The sequence below is a fragment of the Dromiciops gliroides genome, chromosome 3, assembly GCF_019393635.1.
Source record: "Dromiciops gliroides isolate mDroGli1 chromosome 3, mDroGli1.pri, whole genome shotgun sequence".
NCBI lineage: Eukaryota > Metazoa > Chordata > Mammalia > Microbiotheria > Microbiotheriidae > Dromiciops > Dromiciops gliroides.
This window is the reverse complement of record NC_057863.1, coordinates 586,043,580-586,061,243: the sequence shown is the minus strand read 5'-3', so window position 1 is coordinate 586,061,243 and position 17,664 is coordinate 586,043,580. Positions and strand designations below refer to the sequence as shown.

At 42.2% G+C, this 17,664-nt stretch overlaps 1 protein-coding gene across 1 annotated transcript; it reads left to right on the top strand.

Moving 5' to 3' along the window:
• Positions 1 to 2,900: 2,900 nt before the first annotated feature.
• On the top strand, positions 2,901 to 17,177 carry MRPL17 (mitochondrial ribosomal protein L17). The gene is made up of 3 exons (XM_043995250.1): positions 2,901 to 3,132; positions 3,311 to 3,379; positions 13,453 to 17,177. Exons 1-3 carry the CDS (start codon positions 2,959 to 2,961, stop codon positions 13,708 to 13,710), a joined length of 501 nt encoding a protein of 166 aa, XP_043851185.1. The 5' UTR covers positions 2,901 to 2,958; the 3' UTR covers positions 13,711 to 17,177.
• The last annotated feature ends 487 nt before the right edge of the window (positions 17,178 to 17,664 follow it).

The following is a 17,664-nucleotide window of genomic DNA, read 5'->3' as shown; positions in this document are numbered from 1 at the left end:
GGAAATGCTTAGAAAGGTGGTGGGTTCCCCTCAACTACAGATCTTCAAGCAAACACAGGAATATTAAAGAGGAGACTCTTCCTTAGGTCAGGGTGTATCCAAATGACATCTAAGAAGATACTTGGGACCTGCTCTTAAGATACAGAACTGACAAAAATGCATGGTTCGGTTTTTTTCCCCATTGGCTTGAAAAGCCAATTTTAAATTATCTGACTAAGCAGAGTGATTCTTTTTTCCCCCTGCATTTGGTATAGAGGTGGAGGACTCATTCATTCATAGTAAGTTATAACATGCAGTAAGGAGAGAGGGTTGAGGGGTGCTAAGGGCTACACAAAAAAGCCTATCAGCTTCAGTCATTTCTTCCCCTCTTTTTGTGACTCCTTCATTCTCTCCATCTGTTGATGCTGTAAGGAGAGAGGCTATGGGGCCTTCTCCCCTCTGGGGCCATTTGTCCCTAAGAAACAGGCCTCAGTCCTAGACTGCCCAGATAGTTCTCTTCTATTCTTAGAGAAAGGAGTGGAGCCTCCAATAACTAGTGAATTCAGAAGGTCTTGAAGTTGGCTAGGCATCGTAGCATCCCAGAGCCTGGGTTTCAGAGTCAATGTAGCACATATGCCATGAGGAGCAAGGAATGACCTTTGGAACTACAGCCCAGCAGCAGCTAAGACAAGGACTCAACCAGAAGTCATGCTGACAGGAACTTGGTGGGACTAATGCTATATAAGAATTGAACTAAGCTATGAGACCACTCCTCTCTCCTTCCCACTCCCTGAAAGACTCAGGTAATAAGGGCAGAATATGACACTGAAATACTAGAGAGGCTTATATCTTGCTCTTGCAGTATCTTTAAAGTAATTATACTTCTGAGAAATTGGTTAATTGGTTAAATAGACAGAGGGGGCTTGAGTCAACAGTGGTAGAGAGAGATCTCATAAAACCCCAGGATAACCTAGACGTATGAGGAGATGTAGCTATCCTGGCTCAGAGATATTGAGCCAGGCAACACACATTATAAATGTACCTGTTCCCCTCCCCTCCTTACCTCCTCCTGCTCTAGGAAGCCTAAGCAAATGAACTATTGTTTCCTGGGAAAGAGCCCCATGATTCCACTCATTATTCTTGTCATTTCCACACGAAATCATCCCTTTCTGGAGACCACTCCCCTATATACGATGTTTTCACCTGTATGTAAGTTCCTTGAGAACAGAGACTTTCTTGCTTTTGATATTTGTACACCAAGTACTTTTCACCATGCCTGTCACATATTCATTTATTCCCATGAGTATAGCCTATCAAAGACAGTAGCAAGAAAATAGTTCCCATCAAAAAAAGACTTGTAGATTTCTTTGGGCTGTAAATTGGAAATAAATAGTATGCCCTGGCAAATAAGCAAACTCATTCCATCTTTAACTGAACTGATAAAAGGAGGTTGTAGTCCTCCTGTCCTCTGTCTTGATAAGATCACAATGGGAGCACAAAATTAAGTTCTAGGCTTGACCGTTTAGGAAGATTTCAGGGTAGTAGGTGGGTTGAAAAATAGGGTTGAGTGCCCAGGGATGTCAGGTCATGGAAAATTTCAGACAGTTGTATTTCCCCTTCTCTTTCCTTCTATTCCTCTCAACAAACCCAATCTTTGGGGAGGGCAGAGAAGCTCATTTTCAGGGCTTAAGTCTTCAGTGCTTCACTGGATTACCCCTTATATAGGAAGTAGATGATATATGGTACATGCAAGTGATTATAGCAAAGAAATCTCTATTAGGAAAGGATACACCCAGTACTGCTATTTCACTAGATGTCTGTTGTTGTTTAGTCATGCACAACTCTTTGTGCCTCATTTGGGTTTTTCTTGGCAAAGATACTGACGTGGTTTGTCATTTCTTTTTACAACTCAACTTAGATGAGGAAACTGAGGCAAACAGAGTTAAATGAGTTTTCCAGGGTCACACAGTAAGTGTCTGAGGCTGAATTTGAACTCATGAAGATGAGTGTTCCTGACTCCATGACCTTAGCTCTATCCACTGTGCCACCTAGCCTACCTGTCCCTTCTGCTGATATGCTGTTATATTTTTTATTCAGCAAACTACAGCATTCCTGCAATTATCTATAACCAAGATGAAGTAACTGAGGTTAAACTATATCGAAAATGTATGTTTGTAGACACACATAGACACGAGGACACATATATACACAAATATACAGGCATACTTCTGCAAGAAGCCTTTGCCCATTTCTCTTAAGTCTTAGTGCATTCCGAGATTACTCCCAATTTATCCTATAGCTTGTTTGCACATGGTTTTCTGTATGTCTCCCCCAGTAATATCTCCAAGAGAGCAAGAACTGTCTTTTTCCTTTCTTTGTCTCCCCAGCGCTTATTGGAACAGCTGGGGCACAAAAGATGCTTAATAAATGCTGGCTGATTGATGAATATATATACACATATATCGACAAGTCCCTAGAGGTCATGGCAAGACTCTTGCACATGCACAATATTCGTCTTAACCAAGAACCCGAAGGGGCCGAGAAGTGCCCAGGTAGTTCGGGGACGTTCAATTATTATTGGACGAACCCTATACTGGGGTATGTCAGACAATCGACACGATGGAGGCGTTTTCTAATCTCCCCTTTAGGACGCCAGGTGGCGCTATGCCCTCTACCCATTACAGCTGAAGGAGGACTCTAAAGAGTACTCAGTCCTCGTCCCCGCCCCTCGGCGCACGCATCACGTAGGTTCGGCTCCACCAAACTACTCAGTAAATAGGTGCGGTCCGACCCTCCACTGACCACTGCCACCAAAGCGGACGCATAAACGCATGCGCAAACACGTACTCCACACAATAACCCCGCCGCTATCACGCATGCGCGGTTACAGTCAATTTGGACTCAGGCCAACGTTTGCGTGCACGTTCTGATTCCTGGTGCAGTTCCGGTTCCGGGTGGCGAAGCGGTTGGCTGGTTACCATGCGGCTCTCTGTTATCGCCGCTATCTCGCACGGGAGGGTGTATCGCCGCCTGGGCCTTGGCCCCGAATCCCGCATCCATCTACTGCGTAACCTGCTGACAGGGCTAGTGCGCCATGAGCGTATCGAGGCTCCTTGGGCGCGCGTTGACGAGATGCGCGGCTACGCTGAGCGGGTGAGGGCAGAGGGCGGACTGGACTAAGGGGAGGAGGCGGGATTTCCGGAAGAGGGTCGAAAGAGCCCTGGGGGCGGGACCGAGGGCAGGAGGGTACACGTGGCGGGAGGAGGAGCCTGGGAGGTCCTTTCTGTCTCCGTCCTTATTCCTGCCATTTACTCCGCCCCTTTCTCCTCAGCTCATTGACTACGGGAAGCTGGGAGACACCAACGAGAAAGCGATGCGGATGGCTGACTTCTGGCTGACGGTGAGTGCGCGTGTACGCATGCGTGCGCGAGCCACCCGATGAAATGTGGGTTTTCGTCAGCCCCAGACCGTTTACGTTGATTTCTCTGTGGCCCAGAATCTTAGTCTTTTTCACATGCATAGATAGCTAAGCCACGGCTCACCCCACTCCGTACTTGTGCACTTGATAGTTTACCTTAAGTGAAGAACTTTAGAATTATCTGTACTAATTTTAATTTCTTTTTAGATAACTTTCTCAGATTGTTTACATCTTTAGCATCTGTTAGGAAGTCTTGGATCCCCATTCTGTGTCCCAGCAAATCAGCCCTTCTTCCCAACTCTGTATCATACACACATTTTTTAACACGCTTTGTTTTCCTTATTCAAGAGGATAAAAATGTTGAACAGGAGAGACATGACAAAGCTCTCTAGCATATTATTATGACCTCTCTGTGACATGAAATCCATTATTCAAGATTTTTTATCTATACTATTTAGTCGGTTATGAAGACCCTTCCTGAACTATTATTCATTGTATATCTTTGTATAACGAACATGACATCAAAATTGACTACTATCAATAAACTGGGTCACTCAGCATTTGGGAACAATACCTATTAGAAACAGTATTAATTATATTGAGCAGCTGCTTGGGGTATATTTGCTTAATACGGAATATTTCTGTCAACTAAGTGTCCAGGTTTGACCTACAAATTCTGGGGTTTAAATAAACTTTCAAGCAGCTTCTCTAGAATTCCCAGCAATCACCTCAGACCACAAAGTTTGCATTAAAGTTACAAATCAACAAATATTCTCAGACAGAAAAGGAAAATAAGTGAAATATATATTTTGTGGCATAAGTTCAAGATTGTCAACAACATACGGTTTCAATGACTCCAGGATGAGTTAACTGTATTATGAAGAGTCAAATAATAGGTGAATATGAGAGCAAGCAAAATTCTTACTACCTTTTCCTACTATCCATCTGATGCCCATCTGGACATGTAGGCAATTAATCCCCATCAATAAAAAGTGTCCCAAACTAGAGTACTGGTCAATTCAGCTAAGTAATAAGGCCTTTCTTAAATTTTCAGTTATTCTAAAATTCTGCTTCTGTACTCAGCAGTTTTGTGTCTCTAGCACAACAAAAAGTCTTTTCTGAAAGTTAGATGAATAATGTCAACTGGATTTCTTCTATCAGTCTAGTACTCTGCCAAGAACAGAAATGAAGTATTAATACACGATTAGTCAGAATCAGACTGAGTGATGGAAAGGAATAGAGGAAATAGGGTTAAATGGCTGTCTTATAGTAGATTCATATGTTCATTATAAATAAAACAAAAGGCTTTCCACCTGTGAGATTATTCAGTAGCAAATGCCTCCTGTGGTTCTACTCTCTGTTAACTACAGTTAGTAAAGATGTTACCATGATACAAAAATTCCTTCTCTTCATATTTATTTATTTATTTATTTTTAATTTTAGTGAGGCAGTTGGGCTTAAGTGACTTGCCCAGGGTCACACAGCTAGTAAGTGTTAAGTGTCTGAGGCCGGATTTGAATTCAGATACTCCAAGACTGGTGCTTTATCCACTGCGCCACCTAGCTGTTCATTCTCTTCATATTTATTAAGGGTGGTTACCAAAAATAAAATATATCATAAAAAATGTGCCACATTACTGGTTTTGATTTCATGAGGCAGTGGGAAAAAAGTACTGAATTTGGGGCCAGAGGACCTGTGATTAAATTCCATCTGTACTATCATCAACCTCTATAATAACATTGGGCAAATCGCTGCCTCTGGGCTTTGGGGCAGGTAGGTGGCAGAGTGGATAGAGCTCTGGCCCTGAAGTTGGTTTCTCTCTCTTTTTTTTTTTTTTTTGGTGGTGCATTTGGGGTTAAGTGACTTGCCCAGGGTCACACAGCTAGTAAGTGTCAAGTGTCTGAGGCCAGATTTGAACTCAGGTCCTCCTGAATCCAGAGCCAGTGCTTTATCTACTCTGCCACCTAGCTGCCCCATGACCCTAAAGTTGGGAGGACCTGAGTTCAAATCTTACCTCGGACACTTAATGGCTGTGCAACCCTGGGCAAGTCACTTAACCCCATTTTGCCTTAGACATCCAGGGCCATCCCCAGGCATCCTGCTAAATGTCTTGGCACTGGACCCTGATGGCTCTGGAGAAGAGAGTGAAGTTGGTGACCTTACACAGCCCTTAAATCCAATTCACTGCAAGTCATGACATCACCCTCTTTGAGAAGGAAGGACAACCTCTGGGCTTTAGTTATTTTGTAAAATAAAGGGCCTGTATTAGGTGACCTCTAAGGTCCCTTCCAGCTCTAAATGTCTGATCTTTGATTCAGGGCTTCTGTAGCTCTAATAATACTAAAACAGGCTTCAATATCCTGATGTTTTTTAAAGAAATAAACCTAGGAGTAAGAATGAAGCAATAAATCAAATTTTTGGAATAGTAACCATAGAAATGAAAGAGCATAGAAAGGAGAAATTGAAAACATCTTTCCCCACCCCCACCCCTCTTTTGCGGGGCAATGGGGGTTAAGTGACTTGCCCAGAGTCACACAGCTAGTAAGTGTCAAGTGTCTGAAGTCAGATTTGAACTCAGGTCCTCCTGAATCCAGGGCTGGTGCTTTATCCACTGTGCCACCTAGCTGCCCTGAAAACATCTTTTAAAAAATCTCTAATTGATTATGTTATGAAGAACATTCTAATATTAGTCAATATGAAAGGATACAGTGTAAATAAATACAGCTTAAACTGCTATCAAAGTAAGGATATTCACATGAACTTGAATTCTAGTGGGTATTCCAGTTGAAGACTATCAGGGTTAAATTTTATTTTGATCCACATTTGTTGGTGTTCCTGGCAGAAATACCCACCTGTGGGCAGCTAGGTGGCGCAGTGGATAAAGCACCAGCCCTGGATTCAGGAGTACCTGAGTTCAAATGCGACCTCAGACACTTGACACTTACTAGTTGTGTGACCTTGGGCAAGTCACTCTTAACCCTCATTGCCCTGCAGCAAAAAAAAAGAAAAGAAAAGAAATCATTTAAAAATCAGAAATACCCACCTGAGAGATGTAACTGGGTTTGGAGTTCGATATCAGGATTGGGGAGAAAGGACTCAGATCCTTAGCAGAAAGCCTACTCATTAACATCATGGGAATAAATGAGATCACCTAGAGAAGACTTCCAAGGACAGTGTTTTGGGAAGCCCCCACACCTAGTAGTCTGAGTAGAATGAGGAGGCAGCTGCGGAGACAGAAAAAGAAAGACCAGAGATACAAGAATTAGGAAGGACTGGCATCTCTGAAGTTTGGAGAAGGTTGTTGTTTAAGAGGAAGACTTGATTTAAAAAAAAAAACAAAATTGTAAACAGCTGTAATGAAGTAAAATCGAAAGAGGACTCATTAGATTTCCCGATTGGGGGAGAGAAGAGGGAAGGTAAAGGGAATAAGTATTTGTGTAGTGCCTACTGTGTTTCAAGCACTGTACTAGCACCTTTTACAAATAATATTTCATTTGACCTTCACAACAACCCTGGGAAATAGATGCTATTATCCCCATTTAATAGTTGATGAAACTGAGGTTAATGTTAAGTGACTTGCCCAGGGTCACACAGCTAATAAGTGCCTTGCCACTGATTTGAACTCATCTTCCTCAATTCAGGCCCATCACTATTCACTGCTGCCTGTAGGTTATTGTGGACTTCTGAGAGAACAGTTTCAATGTGGTTTTAAAGAGCAAAAGGAGATTGCTGAGTTAGAAGATGTGGTAAAAATTATTTGTGGTAAAAAATTATTGGAGTTTTAGCTGACTCATTTGGGAGGGGCCACACCTGGCCCACCCTGAAGTTACGTATGCTACTGAGGTCAGAAGGAGAACTCTCCATAGGCAGTTTTGAGGGACCTCCCCTTTTGGGGGAGGGAAATTGAATGCTCTCTGAGGGGAGGAGAGCCTCTTCCAGATAGCTCTGAGCTCCCGCTGGCTCCTTGGTCTTCTCAATGCCTTCTCCTCATGGCGGAGCTTTCCTACAGTAGTTCTCCAGCAGGTGGTGTCATTCCAATCGTTACAAAGAGCTGCGGAGGCCTCCAGCATAGACCCCTTACTAACAGATTAGCAGAGAAAAGAAGAAAATAGAAAAAATAGAAAACTATTTTGATAAAATAGCAGGCTAAAGAGAAGAGATTCTTAAGATAGGGAAACTTTGGGTCCATTTGTGAGTTGAGGAGAAGGAACCAGGAAAAAAACCTAGGGCTCTGGAAAAGATTGAAAGTGCGGAAATTAGAGCATAGTCGGAGGACTTGGCTTTCTCAGGGCAAGCAATTTCATCTTCTCTGACCACAGTGTTGGGGGATCAAATGAGAGAAGAAACAAACTTTGAGATGTGGAATCAACAAGTATTTATGAAATACTTTCAGTGTTCCAGGCACTGTGCTAGGTGCTGAGGCTAGAGAGGTAAACACGAAATTGTCCTTGCCTTCAAGGAGGCTACATACTCTGAGGGGAGATAAGTATAAACATATATACAAAATAAACACAAAATCGTTGAGGAGGAAGACATGAGCAGCTGCCAATATAAAGAGAAGGCTTCATGTTGCAGGTGACATTTGTTAACTCTGAAAACAAATGAGCAAAGAGTCACAGAGCATACCAGAGATCTCACACAGGTTATTATCATGACCACAGTTAACTCTGAAAATAAATTAAAACCAAAGAGCTAACAGTGGTCAAAAGAAAAACACTTTCTTTATTCCATTGGAGGAGGGAAACTAGACAGGGCGCTGGGGCCTCCTCTAGTAGGAGACCCGGTTTAGTGTGGGCAAATCTGAATAGATCTAATAGTGGCTATGCACTGACCTGTAGCCCAGATAGTCAGGGGTAACAGCAACAGTGAGACAAGTTTGATTCATAGCAGGACTTCATGACTGGAATGTGGGTACTGAAGGTATTTGTCTGAGCTCAGAGGAGACCACCTGGTGTTGGTGTGAAACAATTCTGGGATTTTGCTGTGGCTGAGTTTGTCCAGAGGGTGAGTGCAAAGGATTATTGTTATGCCAGGGTCAGGGCACAGCTTGCTTGCTGGGTCTTAGCTCTGGAAAACAGGGAGTCTCCTAATAGAAGTAAAAAGAGATGAGTGGTCTTGGCATAAGGATGCTGACACATTCGACCTGAGCTTTGAAGGAAACAAGGAAATTGAAGAGAGCCCATTTGGCTAAGCCATAAACTCTAGGAAGGAATGTAATGTGACTAATAAAGTTGTAGGGTAGTTGGAACCAAGGAGTAAAGGTCCTTTTTTTTTTTTTTTTTTTGCGGGACAATGAGAGTTAAGTGACTTGCCCAGGGTCGCACAGCTAGTAAGTGTCAAGTGTCTGAGGCCATATTTTAACTCAGGTTCTCCTGAATCCAGGGCCAGTGCTTTATCCACTGTGCCACCTAGCTGCCTCCAGAGTAAAGGTCTTTAAATGCCCAACCAAGGAGTTTATATTTGACCCTAGAGACAGTAAATAGCCAGTAGAGTTTATTTTTTATTTTTTTTTTTTTTTAGTGAGGCAATTGGGGTTAAGTGACTTGCCCAGGGTCACACAGCTAGTAAGTGTTAAGTGTCTGAGGCCGGATTTGAACTCAGTTACTCCTGACTCCAGGGCCAGTACTCTATCCACTGCACCACCTAGCTGCCCCCAGTAGAGTTTATTGAATAGGGGAAAACATGTTCAGACATTTTAGGAAGATTACATTCACCAATGAATTGAAGTTAGATTTGAGATGGGTAAAACTTGAGGCAAGGTGACCAATTAGGAAGTTATTGCAATAGTAGAGTTGAGAGGTGATGATGGCCATGTGAATAAGGGGAAGGAAATACACGTGAGAGATGTGGAGCTAGAATCAAAAAGACTTGGCAACTGATTGGATTTATGAGGTAAGGGAAAGTGAGGAGTTAAGGATGACTCTTTTGCAAACCAGGGTAATTACAAAGTGCCTGCAGCAGAAATGAGGGAGCTCAGAAAAGGGGTGGGTTTAAGGGGGAAAGACAAGTTATGTTTTGGATATGTTGAGCTTCAAATGCCTACAGTACCTCCATTTCAAAATGCCCCACAGGCACTTAATAACATGAGAATGGTAGAGCTGAAAGGGACTTTATAGACTCCTTCAGTTAGTACAACCTCCTCATTTTACAAGTGGGGAAACTGAGGCCCAGAGAGATGAAATTTTTTCCACTGGTCATACAAAAATAAATAGCAGATCCAAAGAATGGTCATCTAAGGGAACAAAGTTGGTAGTTTAAGTAAAGAACATCTGGGCAGCCTAAGTTCTAGAGAGATTCTCAGTGGGAGGTAGTGCAGGAGGCTATCAACTTATATCTGAATAAAAATCTTTTCTGTGTCATCCAGGAAAAGTCATACAGCCTGCGTTTGATCTGGAGGAAGCCTAAAGTTGTTTCTCTATAACTTTTCCTCCTTGTCTGTAGTTATTCTCTTTGAGGCCAATCAGAGCACATCTAATAGTCCTTCCATGTGGCAGACTTGAAGAGCATTATCCCATGCTCCCTGAATGAGTCTTTTCTAGAATATAAGCCTCCTCAGTGCCTTCACTTGATCCAGCTGTGTTGGTTGAGGAGTTTCTTATATATCCTCATCAATCTCTTTAAACAGCTCCCCTTTTCCTCCTCATCAGAATGTTCTATAATCCTCCCATTAGTCTTGTTGCTCTCCTCTGTTTGGATTCAAGCTTCTCAATATTCCTCCCAAAATGTAACACCCAGAACCACATATAATTCTCTAGATCCAGTTTGACCAGGACGGAGTACAACAATGCTTCCTTTAGCATACTCTGCCTTTCATAATGTAACCCATAATGGCATTAGGTTTTTTGATTTGTGATGGCACACTTGATTCTTACTGATCTCAGTCCACTAAAACTCCTATTATTTTCCACCCAAAATGTTAATCTAGCCATGCTATTGTATCATCATGTACTTGGAAAGATGATTTTTTTAACTGAAAAGTGGGACTTTAGATTTATCCCTATTAAATTTCATCTGGCCCATCATCGTAGTCTGTTGAGATATTTTTGGACCCTTGCTCTGTTAAATAGCATTTTTAGCTATTCTGGCCCTGTGTCATCTGCAAATTTGACAAGCATGGCATTATCGGAGTCACTGTTAAAAATGTTAAAAAGCACAAAGTCAAAGATAGATTCCTAGGCCATTGTAGTAGAGACCTCCCTCCAAATTCATATTGAATCATTAATAACTAATCCTGGTCTACAATGAGAAACAAACAAATGCTTTTGCTGAAATATAGGTATATTATATCTAAAAATTCTCTTGATCTACCAATCCGTTAACTCTGTCCCTCCCTCAATAAAAATGTTAGTTAGCCAAGATCTCTCAAAGAAACCTTTCAGTGATTACCATTTCACTTTACAAATCATCCCTTTAATAGTATGTCCTATAATTTTGCCAGGAATTAAAGCCAGCTTACTATAGTTTTCAGACTTTTCTCTCTGTTTTGAAAATCAGGGCACATTTTCTCTTCTCTAATGCTATGACACATCTCCTATTCATTTTTTCAAAGATCACTGACAGCAGTTTGGAAATTATAATTGCTTAAGCTCACTGAGTACAGGTATCATATACTCTTATAATCTCTTCACTTATTTTGAGTTCCAGTTGACTCTTAACCATTTTTGTTTTTCTTAAACAGAAGCTCATTCTCCGTGAAAGAAAAACAGAACAAGAGTTTAGTATTTCTGTATTATTTTTGTTTTCTGTTACCATTGTCCCATTTACCCAGAGAAGTGGTCCTACCCCTTTTTGGATCTTACTCTTTCTTTCCCCTGTGTAACTAAAAAAGCTCTTTTGATTATCTTTAATGTTCATTCCAAGCCTTTGCTCCTTCCCAACTTTGTGTTGCTGACACTTTTCTGGTAGGACTTTGCCGTTCTTTTTTTTTTTTTTTTAATCCCCTGATTTGCCCTCCATTTTCTCTATATCTTTTAAATCTATATTAGTTGAAGTATTTCCTGTGCATCCATATCAGTGTCTTTAGACACCTTTTTTCCTCCTCATTGGAATAAATGTTGTTTGCCTCCTTATAATTTTCATTCTTGATACTTTTCCCATACTCTTGAGCAGACTAATCTGTATAAAAATATTAGGCCATGGAATCCTACCTCTCCTTTCCCTGAACCTTTTGAAATCAGGATATGCATTAGGCTTTCCCTGATTTTCCTCTCCTTCCCAAATCAACAATTCTTTGATTAGTCACTCTCCCCCTAAGATTCCATTATTCCGCCTCAATAGCTTATTCCATATTCGTCAGAATCAGGTGATGAATAGTCATTTTCCTTATTCTTCAACCTTTTGAAGGATGAAATTACTGTTAAGACAAATCAAAAATTTATTAGCTGCTTTACTTTTGACAGAGAAAGCTATAGCAGATTTGTAAATAATTGAAATGCATTACCACTATATGATGCCTTCACGCTGGGCTTGCGATCTTTTTTCTAGACTCCATCTATTTCCACTATTTGTCCAGGTATCCTGTAATATACTCGTTTGAGAATATCACCTCATCTAGAGGCAGAGGCTTAGACCTATTACTTAATTCCAGGCATTTAGTCATCCTTCTTTTCACATTATCTTGCCATTCTAATGTGGGATAGGATTCTCCTTTGCCTCTTCTGCTACTTTTTCTTCTTCCACTTATTCTAAGAACATGATCTTCTATCTCATGGCCTGAAGAGTAGAGAGGCCTTCCTCCAGTCCTTTTACTTCCTCTAGGGGGGAATTAGCCTGCACTTTGTTCATACATAGCTGTTACTTGGAAGTGAGAGCTGCCCCTGCAATCCCAGCAAAGTTCCCCTTGTACTCCATATTTGCTGGAAGCAAGATCCTCAGTCCAATGTTGTTCTTGTTCATAGCTCTTGTGGCTGAATCTTATGCCAGCTTGCTGTGGGAAACTGTTCCTGTTCCTGTTTGCTTCATTAGTGACTCCATATTGAGGCTTTATCATAGGCTTCCCACCTTTTCTCAAGATATGATGCTTGTGAAGTCCTGATGTAGTAAATGTCTTCAGCTGCCTTTGTGTGAGGCTCTCCAGCAGAAATTAAATTGTCCAGAAGGCTTTACTTAAATCTAATGACCTACTTCTCTTAGAGAGGCAGATGGTGTTGAGTGATGAGCTTGAAGTCAGAAAGACCTCGGTTCAAATCCCACTTCTGACACTATATGAATATAAGCTAGTCATTTAACAGCTTCTGAGCTTCAGTTCACTCATCTATAAAATGGAGATTAATAACACAAGTGATTCCTACCCCTTAGAGATGTTGTAAGAATCAAATGAGATAATGTATATAAGAGAGCTTTGCAAACTTTAAAGCCCTATGTAAGTACCATCATTATCTCCTCTTTGGTAGACTTGATATCTTCTCCTTGTACTCCCCTGGCTATTTGAAAGACTTGATTAAAACCACTGAGAGGGACTGTGATATAGCAGAAAGAACACTGATCTTAGAATGAGAAGTTGAATTGGAGGCCTAGTTCAGACATTGCATAACTGTGTGGCCCAGGGCAAATTTCTCAGCCTGATTCCAATTTCCTAGTCCATAATGCAAAATGAGTGACACATACTATATACTTCATAATGTTAAGGCAAAGCAAGCAGTTTAGAAGCCTGTTATATTAAATTCAGCAAACATTAAGTTCCTACAGTATAGAAGACACTGGGGTATATAAAAATAAATCTCAGCTCTGCTACTTATTAGCCATATGGACTTGGGCGAGTCATTTTGCTTCTGGGTCTATTTCCTCAGCTATAAAAGAGCTTCTTAGAGTTGACGTCTGCTGTTCCTTCTAAATCTTGCAGTATTTGTGTGTGTGTGTGTGTGTGTGTGTGAGAGAGAGAGAGAGAGAGAGAGAGAGAGAGAGAGAGAGAGAGAGAGAGAGAAACATTGAGAGTTTACCTGTACCCCTTTATTGGGTAAAGGGGCTCTTGTCACTTAGGTGCAGGGATTCCTCATGATGTATTCCTCTGACTCAAACTATTTTCTGCCTCTCCTTCACTCACTTCCATCCCACAGGAGAAGGACCTGATCCCAAAGCTGTTCCAGACACTGGCCCCTCGCTTCAGCAATCAAACTGGAGACTATACAAGGATGTTTCAGATTCCAAACCGTGAAAACCTGGACCGGGCCAAGATGGCTGTGATTGAATACAAGGGAAACCCCCTCCCTCCGCTGGTGGTGCCGCGTCGGGACAACAATCGCACACTCCTCAATCAGTTAATTTTGGGTCTTCGCCAGGACCTGGAACAGAAGCCCCCAGTATCTACTGCATAAAGCCCCCAAGGTGTAGTTGAGAGCAGCACAGCCCAGAAGACAGTGTTCTTGTTGGGATGTTCTGACCTGATAGTATGTGAGGGCAAACAGCCTGTATCACCTTCCTCTCTCTGGCTTCCCTCGAACTTAAGGATTAATGTCCTTCCATGTTACTAGGGAACCTCAGGCTAAGCCACACTGTGGACACAGGAACAGAGCAAGAGATAAATGTGCATATGTGGGGCAGGCCATTGTCCCTGGAGTCATTCTATTTTGCCCTGAGGAAGGAAGGAAAAAAACTGATAGGCTTTACTTTGTACAATAGATGGTTCCTATACAGTTGTCGTGTGTCGTTTGAGTGCTGTTTTTGTCCATTTCTCTCCCTGGCCTCTAAGGTGAGATTCTCTTTGGAAGACCTGGCTCTGGACAGTTCTCCCCTGAGTCTCCGACCTAAACCAGAAGCTTCAAAGGACATTACAACTACCCGTCTGTGTCCAGGCAGCGACACACAGAACTTCTACCCCCAACTATCTGTAGTACCCTTGGGTGGGCTAAGCTTATTCCCTGTACCCTGACTCTCCCCTTCTCCCCCCACTTACACACTTCAGATGTGGGGATTATTGTTAGACACCCCCTTCTTCCCCCAAGACTTTGAAGACTGCGGGATTGGGATGAAGATGATGGGATAAAGCTGGGGAGGATTATCCCAATGCCCCCCAACAAACATATTGGCTAACCCGTGTGAATAGGTGTGTTAAGGGGGAATCCCAAAAACAGCTGCAATAAGGTCAGCCTAGGGTGGGAATCAGGATGTAGATCCTGCTGGGAATTTCCTGGAAATATTTCCCATGTACTGACTTTCAGTCTGCTTTCTGGGGAGGGAGGAAATCCGGCCCTGCAGAGCAGTGAGACTCATTCATATGGGGAGTCTTAGAGCTTAGGTGCCACAAAACTTAGAGGAAATCCGAAGTCAACACCCTTTTCTCCACCCCTAAATCCACACCCCACAAAGTCCACAACTATCACAAGATTAGCACATGTAAAATTTAAATATAGATAAGAAATTACCTTCTGGAAACTAAGTGGAAATCATCAGGGATAGAATCCTCTGACTCTGCTTACTACCTGGGGAGATAGAAAGAAGGGTGATAAAGGGATAACTAAAACAAGATTATCAAGCCTGGTCACTTTGAAATGACGGCAAATGCCAGTCTTGGGAACTTTCAAGAATAATGTTTTAAGGGAATTAATTGCTCATTCTGCAGTAAAATGATGAGATACTAGCATTGGTGATTCAAAATATGGTAACCCTAAAGGAGAATTTGTGGAGAGGTCTTGGCCCAGCTCTCAGGAACAGAAATGGGAGTATTGTTCAGTCCTGAACCAGGTCAACCTTCCTGGCATAGTCATGGAAGAATCCTAGCAATAGGTTTTGTCTGTATGGTAATGTTGAGGCTAGTCACTACCAATTCACTGATGGGGAAACCTAGACATTGCCATTTCTGGGTATAGTTAAAAATTCTAGTTTTGAGGGGCAGCTAGGTGGTGCACTGGCCCTGGATTCAGGAGGACTTGAGTTCAAATCCAGCCTCAGACACTTGACACTAGCTGTGTGACCCTGGGCAAGTCACTTAAACCTCATTGCTCCGCCCCCCCCCAAAATCTAGTTCTGGTTACTTTAATGGGGAACCTTGGTCTTGGTGATGATGTAAGCTGACCCGGGTCATTTTTGCATGTGATGATGAATCCAGGCCTTGGTTATTCTGGGAAAGTTAAAATCCTCATTCTTAATCAGTGTTGATTGATCACTCTTTGTCACTATTGTACAGTGATAGAAAATTCAGGTCATGGTTACTCTCAGGAATAATGGAAAAATAATCTTATTCCTACTCACACAGCAGGACAGTGATTAGGACAGGTCCTAATTACTCTTTAGAACAGTGAATTACCCCTAAGTGGGGTAATCCTGTGGGTCTGTGAGAGGGAATTCTAGCCCTACTCATATATAGAACTGTGATGGAAAAATAATGGCCCTGTTCACTCTGTGGTACAATGATGGGGGAATCCCAACCTTGATCACTAATTCAATAGTGGAGGAGTCCTGGAACTTACTCCTTATGACTAATGGGAAAGTCTTGGCCTAAGACACTGTGGGGCAGTAGTGGGGTTTCAAGTCAAGTCAACAAGCACTTAATGTCTTCTACGTGCCAGACACTGTGATAAGCATTAGAAGTACAAAGAGGCAAAAAGTCAGTCCCTCATCTCAAGGAGCTCAGTCTAATGGAGACAACACGAAAACGACTGTACAAAGAAATATATGCAAGATAAATTGGAGATTATCAACAGAGGGGAGGAACTCAAGGTGAATTTGGAAAAAATCTTTTAGAAACTGGGATTTTTTTACCTGAGATTTAAAGGAAGGCAGAGAAGATGAGGGAGAGCATTCTAGGCATGTGAGACAGCCAGTGAAAATTGTCACAAAGTCCAGTGTCATTGGACCACAGAGTGAATGGAAATGAACAAAGTGTAAGAAGATTGGAAGGAGGGAGGTCATAAATGATTTTCTACTTTACCCTGGAGGTGCTAGCCATTGGAATTTATTGAATAGGGGAGATGATATGGGTCAGCTATGTGCCTTAGAAAGCTCAGTTTGACACCTGAACAGAGGACGGACTGGAGAGAGACAAGGCAGGGAGACCCACCAAAAGGTTTTTGTAGGAGGCCAGGTCTTGCATCAGGGTCATGACAGTGTAAGAGAAGAGATGGGGGTATATAGGAAGAATGTTAGATACAACTGGCCAGACTTGACAGCAAATTAGATGGGTGGGGAGGAGGGGTAAAAGAGTGAAGAGTTGAGAATGACAGATTTTAATTTTTTTTTTTTTTTGTGAGGCAATTGGGGTTAAGTGACTTGCCCAGGGTCACACAGATAGTGTTAAGTGTCTGAGCTTGGATTTGAACTCAGGTCCTCCTGATTCCAGGGCCAGTACTCTATCCACTGTGTCACCTAGCTGCCCCAAGGATGACAGATTTTGAGCCTGAGTGACTAGGAGGGTGGTGGTGCCCCGAACAATAGAACAATAGTTGAGAAGGCTTAGGAGAAAGGTAATGAATTCGGTTTTGGACATGCTGAGTTTAAAATATCTATGGGAAGGGGTAGCTAGGTGGCACAGTGGGTAAAGCACAGGCCTTGGATTCAGAAGGACCTGAGTTCAAATCCGGCCTCAGACACTTGACACTTACTAGCTGTGTGACCCTGGGCAAGTCACTTAACCCCAATTGCCTCACTTAAAAAAAAAAAATATATATATATATATATCTAGGGGACATCCAACTTGAGATGTCCCAAAAGACAGCTGGAGATTTGAGTCTAGAGGTTGAAAGATTAGGACTAGATAGTAGGTCTGACTGTGTGACCCTGGGCAAGTCACTTAACCCCAATTGCCTCACTAAAAAAAAAAAAAAGATAGGTCTGAGAATCATTAGCATAGAGATAATACTAAGATCCATGGATCACCAAGTGTTAGTAAAGGGGGAAATGATGGCCCAGGACAAACCCTTGTGGTACGTCCATAGTTAACTAGCATTACTGAAGAAAGATTTAGCAAAGGACTGAGGACCATCCAGATGAGTAGGGGAGAGCAGTGTTATAGAAACCTAGAAAGAAAAACATGAAGGAGGGAAAGGTAATGAACAACATCAAAGCTGAAGAGATCAAGAATAATGAAGATTGAGAAAAGGCTCTGAGATTTGACGATTAAAAAATCATTGGTGGGGGCAGCTAGGTGGCGCAGTGGATAGAGCACCAGCCCTGGAGTCCGGAGTACCTGAGTTCAAATCCGGCCTCAGACACTTAACACTTACTAGCTGTGTGACCCTGGGCAAGTCACTTAACCCCAATTGTCTCACTTAAAAAAAAAAATCATTGGTAACTTTGGAAAGAATTGTTTCAGTTGAATGATGATTTTGGAAACC